Below are 9,765 nucleotides of genomic sequence, written 5' to 3' on the forward strand. Positions count from 1 at the left end.
GTTATATGATTTCATAAAATGGCAGAGACGTTTGGGGCCAGATTGGCACACGAGGCTTTGGACAGACATTGGAACGGAAAGGCACCCTCTGCCGGCACAGAATGATTTCACATCGTCAGGCAGATTATTTTGGAAACATATACCAAAACACGGATGAAGTTACATAATACATTCTTAGTGTATTCTGTGTACAGAGAAACAGATGTCTTAAGGAATTTAGGAACGTTTAAGGTACTTTGGTAACAGAGGAGTGTTCTCTCATTAATCCATTACTATCCTTATTAGATTTGGGTTTTTTTAAAAAAAAATAATGTGGATGAGAACAACATGAGGAGTATAAGGTGGTGTTGGCTTCGTGATAGCCCAGAGGAAATCTACAGGAAAACCTCTCTCAAACTAAATTATATTTTGACCTCAGAGTGTCTCCCACCCATTGTCTGGGCAATCGGGAGGTCCCTGGGTGTTCACAGACTAGTTCCTTTTCCCTCACAGTTAATCACGACTTCAGTGAAGCCCAGACCTCACCCAGGGCCTCAGCTTTTAGCGGGAGGAAATAACTAAAGGAAAGCAAGAGAAACAGGGAGAGGGGTGGTACGTTTTACAGACTGGTTCTGAAGGACCAACCAAGACTTTGGCCATGGTATTTTCAATGCAATAATGACACTGTGAATTTGAAATCTCAACAAGGGAGTTGACGTAACTCCTGACCATATCCCAGCAGGAAACATCATGTGGACTTCTATGTGAGCCATAGACATGGCAGAGGTCACATACACCCCTCAGATGGCTGTAAGTTACCTGTTTCGTGTAACTTTGGTCTGCTTTGAGAACACATAATGAGATCGGTGATGACTATGGAGAGACACAAAGGGAAAATAGCAGAGGGAGGCTCATGAGAACAGTGCTCATGGAGGGGAGGGGTCCCTTTGGTGTTACAGTTTTAAGGAGTATGTGTTAAGAGACCCACAAAGTGTTTTTTCTCAGCTATAATTTCTTTTTTCAACCCTTCTGCATTTACATAACATCCATGAGGTTGTTAGTAGTTGTTGTTTTTTAATTTAAAGGATATGCTTCTCATGTTACCACTTGTAGTACACACAACACTGTTCCTACAAGGGGATGGGCACAGCAGTGATCCTTGCAGACATCTTTGGAGAGAAGGTCCCTCCACTGAAGCTACTGTTCATTTGAAAGTAGCCAATGGGAATAGGCTAGAGTGGGTTAGACACTGCGATAGTGGCCTGACTTCCCGCCTCTTTCCACTGATGCAGCATTGGATTTAAAGAGTGTACACGCTGTCCTTCCATACTGAGATGATCAGTTGCAAGGTTAAAAAATGCACACTGTTTCGTCGGGTTGACCTCTGCCAATATGTACAACCTTAGAACTCTTCTGAAGGGTTCCTTGCTTCAAAAAGATGTCCTTAGCACTCTCTCTCTCTCTCTCCCTCTCTCTCTCTCTCTCACACACACACACCTCTCTGATAAAATGGTACACTATTTATTATTATTTATTCATCAAATGTATACCCTGCCCTCCCAGCCAAGGCCGGCTCAAGGCAGCTTACATAAAAATAAGACACATAAATTTAAAAAAGTCCTTAAAACCTTCTAAAACCATCTGACATTATAAAGTGCTAGTAAACATTATTGTTAAACGATGACAGCCATTGTTCAATGATCTATTCTCACAGTCGGCTCCAAGATCTTTCCTTTATGCGACTGGCACAGACATAGAGGTGGGTGGCTTCACTGATGTGAGTTCCCAGAACACTGTAGCACATGCATCCTCACACACCGTGTTGTCTTCCAGAATTCACTTTTACTTTCCAGGTTCACTTCCAGGTTCGCTTTCCAGAATTCTTACTTAAAAGGTCTCAAAGCCCGCTCCTCCTAGTGGGGCTTCCTGTCTACTCCTATTCTGCCAGCGAAAGCAGGCACCACCTCCCCAGGGTGTCTCAGGGTTTCTGGACCGCTGCCTTCCACGTAAACCGATGGTATGGCAGTCAGTGGACTACTAATCCCAAGAGCAAAAAGGCCGGTTCACACAAGTATGTTACTGACTTAAGAACATCAGAAGAGGCCTGAGGGATCAGACCAGTTGTCCATCTAGTCCAACATCCTGTTTCACACAGTGGCCAACCAGTTGCCATGGAGGGCCAGCAGCCAAGGCCTTCCATAAGAACATAAGAGAAGCCAATGTTGGATCAGGCCAAAGGCCCATCCAGTCCAACACTCTGTCACACAGTGGCCCAAAACACTAGGTGCTGCCTCCTAGAACTAAGTACTACGTCTCAGGATATGGAGGTTTCCTTTACTCACCACCACTGGCAACCACTAATGGGACTTTTCTCCATGAATTTATCTAATCCCGTTTAGAAGTCATCTATGCCCTTGGCCATCACAACATCCTCTGGCGGCAAATTCCACACTTTAAAACTGAAAAGTTCCAGCCTCTTCAGCCTCTGCTGAGGCTGGGCTAGCCTGGGCTATCCAGGTCAGGGTTTCTGAAAGTCCCTGTTACCTTCTCTAACCCCTTACAACAACCTGGTAAGGTGATGTCAGTGTCACTCTCCCCATAGAATAGAGGCCTAGAGCTAGGAGAATAGCCGTTTGCCCGCAGCCATCTAGGAAGCTCATGGCAGAGGAAAGATTCAGACCAGTGGCCCCAAGCATTTAAGGCAGTGCACATTAAACACCACAGCTTAAATATCCTCCATCACTCAAATGCCAGTCTCTAAACATGCGCAGCTGCAACTGTGTCGAGTAATCAAACAAGGACACCTTGATGCGTGAATATCCGTTAGGCTGGCCCTCTATATAAGGGGTGGCCTGGATTTCATTTTAATGTTTACATCCCTTGGGTATGAATTACACTGACAATGACCAATGCTTGTAGGGTTCTTCTGATATACAATGCAGAACAGCTGTTCAGAAGCTGGACAAGACAGGCCATCATGCTGTATTTTACTAAAGGACTGTTACTTTCTTCTGTTGGCTTAATTTTTTTTTTACCATATATTTATTGTATATCTGTTGTAAGCCACCCTGAGCCCTGCTCACAGGGGAGGGTGGCCTAGAAATTGAACTAATAAATAATAAATACATATTTTATTGATTGATTTAAATTCTCCTTTCCCCATCACTGCTGCATTTGAGTGTCCTTCAGTGCAATTGGTTATTGCTGTGACCTCCTTAGGCCTGCATTCAATAGATGGAGTAACTCTGCATAGGAGTTCGTTGTACAAAACCTGTGATTAGTTGCAAGCAAAAAGCCAGGGCATTAATTCTTGACCATTTATTCCCATTTCTCATATGCCTGCACAAAGCAAGGCTATATGAGCGCATTCAGCTACTGTTGGACCAGAAGGACAGCTAATTTGGCATGCCTGGGAACCAGCCTACAATCCCACCTCCCGTTTTCCCTGTGCATCCACCTTACCCTGAGGGAGAAGCACATATTTTCCCATTGTTAATCATTTCCCAGGCTGCTCTGCTGGACCACAGCATGGTTTCTGTGGACCACGTCCCCTCCCTTGTTATTCCAGTATGAACTGTTTGCAAAATCTCTGGTTAAACCATTGCTTAACAAGGCTAGAGAGAGCTCGGGTGAGCCAATTGGGTCAGCAGTTTAACAGAAGCAATGGCCTCAGCTGGCAACCAAGAAGGCATAAAGGTACACGCAGAACAAGACAGAAGGAGAGGAGCAAATGAAGTCGGTATTTAAGGCCATGGTGGGCAACATGGCCGATGTGACACTGAAGATGTAAAACAAGTAGCCTGATGTCTATAGTGATGAGAGTAGGAGCCAGGGCTCAGTGGCAGTGCATCTTCTTCGCATGCCAAAGGTCCCGGGTTCAGTCATGGGTGTCTCCAGTTTAAAGGATCAAGTAGGCGGTGATGTGAAAGACCCCTGCCTGAGACTCTGCAGAGCCACTGCCAGCCTGAGTAGACAAGACTGAGTTCATGGACCAATGGTCTGATCCAATATAAGGCAGCTTCAGGCATGCCTTTCAAAAGCAGAGTCATGCCTTTCTATGTCCAGTGAAATTGAAACTGAAGTCAATGTTTAGCCCAGGGGTCCCCAAGCTTTTTGAGCCTGTGGGCATATCTGGAATCCTCCTGACACAGCATCGTGGGTGCAGCCACAAAAATAATGGCCACAGCTTCATTTCAGTCACACGGTGCAGATCCTTGTGCTGTGATGGCAGCTGCTGCCAAAGTAACATTTAAAAAAAATCTGCACAGCCAATCACAAACCTTGCTGGGCAAAAGCCCTACTTGGCTCCACCCACTTACTAAGAAACACTTGGGTGGGCACCAGGAAAGGCGTCTGCGGGTGGTACAGTGCCCACAGGCACCACCTCAGTGGCCCTACCGGATCTGAATCAAGGAGTGTCAGTAGATTTGTCCACAGTTTCACTCATAAGGAAAAGAGGGAAGGGAGGCTCTTTTGAAAATGTAAGAGAGCAAAGAGAGCTGTCAGTCTTCTGTACCTTTTTTTTAAAAAAATAATGTGATGGCCACTTATAGGTAAAGGTTTCCCTTGCTCGAAAGCCAGTCAAATCCGACTCTAGGGCACGGTGCTCATCTCCGTTTCCAAGCCGAAGAGCCAGCGTTGTCCAAAGACATTTCTGTGGTCACATGGCCAGCATGAGTAGACACCGAGGCACACGGAACGCTGTTACCTTCCCACCAAAGTGGTACCCATTTATCTCCTTGCAATTTCTTGCTTTTGAACTGCTAGGTTGGCAGGAGCTGGGGCCAGAGGCGAGAGCTCACTCCGTCATGCAGCACTCAGGTCTCGAACTGCTGAACTACCGACCTTCCTGCAACACTACAACTTTCATTATTGAAGTCTGCTGATGTGGCAAAATATGCTCTTCTAGGCAATCTTGTGTCGGACTGCGATCACACTTTCAATCCACTTTCAGTGCACTTTCCAACTGTGTGAACTGGCAAAATCCAGTTGGAAAGTGCATTGAAAGTGGATTATTTAGTGTGTGTGATTGCAGCCTTGGTAAGGAGAGAGGCCGTGGCTCAGTGGTAGAGCATCTGCTTGGCATGCAGAAAGCCCCGGGTTCAATCCCCGGCATCTCCAGTTAAAAGGACCTGATGGTAGGTGATGGGAAAGATCTATGCCTGAGACCCTGGGGATCCCCTGCCAGTCTGAGTAGACAATTCTGACCTTGATAGACCAAGAGTCTGACTCAGTATAAGGCAGCTTCATGTGTTCGTGTGTGCCCAAGTGGCCTGTGATGGTGCAGAGAGCTCACAAAGTCAAGACAAGGAGCAAACAGATGACTTGGGGCTTGGCTTTCCACTGCTCTGCAGGGAATGGCCTCGCAGAAGTAGGTAGCACCATTCTCAGGCAAGTTGGTGTAATCATCCCACATCAAGGAGGTGGAAGACAGACCCGTTGAGCTGCATCACTATGGTTATTAAAGTTACCAAAAGAGAAGGGATGGGTATTGCCAAACTGGCTGAACAACAACACCATTTCATTGTTGATGTAATGAAACATGGTCTCTCTCTTTCTCTCTCTCTCTGTGCTTTCTTTAAACAGCAAAAGAACGGTATCAGAATATCAGCTGTTACACGACAAAGGGAAGTCTTTGCAAGATATACGCAGACGGAACTTCCTGCAAAATTTGATAGACGGGGTTAACACAGCAGAGATCCGAGCCATGTCAGAGGTCTCACCTAACCCTAAACCTTCTACTGTCGCCAAAAACTACGCCGTACGGTTTGGAAGTGATGACGAGGGCAAAAACCTGACTCAGGAGACCAACAAAGCCCAGATGTACAAGGAGCAGCCCCTTAAGACACCAGGGAAGAAGAAGAAAGGGAAGGCCGGGAAACGTAAGGAGCAGGAGAAGAAGAAGAGGAGAGTTCGTTCCGCCTGGCCCAGCTGGAGGGGGTCTGGCAGTGGAATGGTGCGGATCCCTCTCTTGGACACCTTTGGTACTACACATGTCAATGCAAGGTAATTCATTCTTCTTCACCCTTAATGGCAAAGTCCACTGTGGAAGTTTTCAGGGCCAAACCACCATGGTGCCTACAGAGGACCAATGAACATGGAACAAATCGAAAGTTGTCTGGGGCAAGACTCATTGACTAAAACGAGAGTCACCAACAGTATTCTGGTTCTTGAGTAGACCAGTTTCCTGATTAACTGTATCCAGGTCTGTCGATTCAGGTGACCTTTAATGGAACCCAAAGTCTGGAGTCCGAACCACCGTGTCTCGTTCCCATTTCCTCTACATCACGGTAAAAGAGGGGGTCAAATGCTCCCTTTCTAGATAGAGTTGCCAGTCTCCAGGTTGGGCCTGGGGATCTCCTGGGATTACAACTGATCTCCTGGAGAAAACGGCTGCTTTGGAGGGTGGCCTCTGTGGCATTATACCCCGCTGAGGTCCCTCCCATCCCCAAATCCTGCCTTCTCCAGGTTCCGCCCCTAAATCCCCAGGCATTCCCCCACCTGGAGGTGGCAACCCCACTTTCTAAAACAACAGAGTTTTGTTCCATCTGCTTTAAAGTGATTCATTAAGGTAGGTACCCTCCTCCATTTGGAGGGGGGGTAACAAAGTCCTAGTGAGTGAGTAGCCGACTTGTGGACAAACGTCAGTCGCTTACAGGGCCATTGTAAGCAGAGTCACACACTGGCTAGGTTCATTCAAGTCAACTCTTCTTAGGATGGCACAGTTACACTGCAGTTATGGTTGCCAGCTCCGGGTTGGGATATACTTGGAGATATTGGGGGTGGAGCCTGAGGGATGGAGGGGACTTCAGTGGGGTATAATGCCATAGAGTCCATCCTCAAAAGCGGCCATTTTCTCAATTTGAACTGATTTCTGTCGCCTGGGGATCAGTTGTAATCCTAGATCTCCGGTTGGCAATCCTAGCTGCAATCCTAAACATACTTCCTAGGGAGTATGCGGGGTTAGGACTGCACTGTTATATCCTCTCTTAAGTACTAGGAAACTATCCTAGAAGTTTGTCCTGGGAAGCCGGCCGATGGTCACAGAAAAGTTTGCCTTTGAATGCATTTGCAAGTCCATTACTGTAACAGGAGGGTTTTTTTAAAAAGGGGTTTTTTTTAGAAAAATGAGAGCTATTTGGATTTTAGATTGGAAAATACGAAACCTTGGATAAACTTTGCACATTATAAAAGCAGCATATGTCCGTCCCCCTGGCTGCATTTAGCAATTTACACCCCTGCTTCACAGGTTTGGATTTCTCTCTCTCTCCCCCCCCCCCCTTCTTACAGCTTTTAACCTTAGGGGAGAACATGGAAAGTTTCTCTGAGTAAAATCTACTTACACTGGCCACCCCTCTGCCATAATATTTTCCCTACCATTAGGACTTGTTAGTTCAGTTCCAATTTTGCTGCCAGCTTGTCAAACAATTACATTGCTGCTGAAAAATGTTGAGCATTACCCTGGGGGAAGAGGAACATGTTGCTCTCATATATGACAAAGAAGGGCTTTTAAAAATGTAACAGTGATGTTTGAAGCTTAAGAACGGCTGCCCTGCACTGATTCTGTATCATCATTTTGGGAAGGAATCTTGAAAAATGCTCTCTCTCGCTCTCGTGTGCTTTAACTCAAAAGGAAACAGAGTGATCTTGAGTTGCAAGGGAGATTCTTGGACAGACATCTGAACAGTCCTGAGCTTATATTTTACTTGCGTCCCTCCTTTTTTCCACTGTGGAACTCCATGCCCTTTACAACGCTTTCCCCAGAGGTCTCCCACCCAAACATTGACTAAACGCAGACCTGCTTGGCTTCAGAAGCCAGAGACCCACTTCAGAAGTTGTCTTTCAACAACACACTGGGTATTGATGGCAAACTACATCTGGTGGCCCCAGATACCTGTTCAGGGTACGAAACTATGGAAATCTTTCAAAAAGCCCAAGAAACTTTCAGATCTATCTCAAAGCCTTGTCATCTGCTTTGGAATGTACTAGACTATGCACAGGATTGCCCGTTACTGTGTTTGGAGGGCATTATTCGGGGCAGAAGAAAAGGGCCTCTCTTTAGACGTAACAAAAATTAGATTGCACAAAAAGGCAATCTTTCTTTCTTCTGTCTCATGATGGCGACAACAATGTCACGCAATTCCCATCATCTCACCCCCAGCTTTCCAAGGGATTTCTACCTTGGGTATGCAGGCCTAGTCCAAACGCCCATTGCGTAGTTTGTAACTCCATATAGAACCAGTGAAAATAGATGCAGGTATGAAGCAGGTATGTTGGTATGAAGCAGCAGGACAAAGTTTGAGTCCACTGGACTCAAACTTTGTTCATAGAACCAGTGTGTTTGCAAGGAATATAGGTTTCCCTGAAGGATAGCCCTGTCATGAGGCCTGAAACTAGGGTTGCCAGCTCCTGGTTGGGAAACACCAGGAGATTGAAGGGGGGGGTAGAGCTTGAGGAGGGTGGGGTTTGGGGAGGGGAGGGACTTCAGTGGCACATAAGGCCACAGAGTCCACCTTCCAAAGTGGTCATTTTCTCCAGGTAAACGGGTCTCTGTCATTTGGAGATCACTTGAAATCCCAGGTCTCCAGCCACCACTTGGAGGCTGGCAACCCTACCTGAAACACACAGAGACAGCTGGCCTGCCCCTCCCTCCACCTACCCTGAGCAACGTCTCTGATCCTGTCTGAAGATGGTGCATTTGGAAGTCCTTTCTCAGTGCTTTGGAGAGATCCAGATTTACTGCAATGGTGGTCAGTTGGAAATGGATCTTATGGCGGTTCTAAACAAGTGGGGAGCTGTTCATTTACACGCTTCCTTGTACAAACAACTGGGGCCTCATTAGAACGCCAAGCTTCTGCATGGCCAGAGCCAACAAAGCGGTACTCTGTGAGGTCTGAGGGTAGGCTTGCCAACCTCCAGGTGGTGGCTGGAGATCTCCTGGGATTACAACTGATCTCCAGTTCCCCTGGACAAAATGGCCAGTTTGGAGGGTGAACTCTATGGCATTATACCCTACTGAAGTCCCTCCCCTCCCCAAACCCTGCCCTCCTTCACCCCCAAAATCTCCAGGTCTTTCCAAACTCATAGTGGCAACTCTATTGGAGGTACTGTCCAGGAACACACTGAACTATGCAAAAAGTGGTTGGGTGTATTTTAAAGAAAATGGTCAAACCTTTCTTTTTAATCAAATTCCCAGGGTTTTTCTCCTCCGGTTTTATTTTTATTGCTTGCATAACTATGGTTCTTCTATCCTGGGGCTCTCTTTAAGAGAGCTGCAGAGATTGGGTTAGAGTTGTTTTGAAATGCTGAACCAGCTTTAATGCCTGGTTATGTCCAAAGGAAACCCAAAACTCACCCAGCATCCATAGATCTGGCCTTGTCTCAAAGCATTTTTTGCCTTTGTTCTAATATCTTAGCAGTATAACAGGACCTTCAAGAGCTTATATGTGAGACGTTCGTTTTAAGGCAGATTGTTTAAGAAAAAGAAGTGATTAAGAACAAAAAGTGAAATTCCTTCTTTGCCAAATGGAATGCGGAGTTTCAGTTTCTGAGCTTCAAAAGCCGCCTTTACCTGAAGTTACACTGATAGTCTGGCAGGAGATAATATTTCTATGCCATTAATCATGTGACAGATAGGATAATGTTTCCAGGGTAATCAGAATAATGTTTCTAGAAAAACACACGGTGATTTTCACCAGGTATAGCCAGATATCCTTCTTTAAAGCATTGTTCCACTTCCATTGCCTTCTCCATACATATACAAACAGCTGCCCCCTCTGGAGATCT

The 9,765-nt window shown here is 46.1% G+C and overlaps 1 protein-coding gene across 2 annotated transcripts in view; it reads left to right on the forward strand.

Moving 5' to 3' along the window:
* Positions 1–9,765, forward strand: part of PTHLH (parathyroid hormone-like hormone) — a 20,999-nt gene that overhangs the window by 7,354 nt on the left and 3,880 nt on the right. For both annotated transcript variants that reach the window (XM_015414302.1, XM_015414312.1), the window contains exon 3: positions 5,566–5,985. In XM_015414302.1, coding sequence (XP_015269788.1) covers positions 5,566–5,985 — 420 coding nt within the window. The remainder of the gene's footprint in view (positions 1–5,565; positions 5,986–9,765) is intronic.

Source organism: Gekko japonicus, unplaced genomic scaffold, assembly GCF_001447785.1.
Source record: "Gekko japonicus isolate JY-2015 unplaced genomic scaffold, Gekko_japonicus_V1.1 scaffold1333, whole genome shotgun sequence".
NCBI classification, from domain to species: Eukaryota; Metazoa; Chordata; class Lepidosauria; order Squamata; family Gekkonidae; genus Gekko; species Gekko japonicus.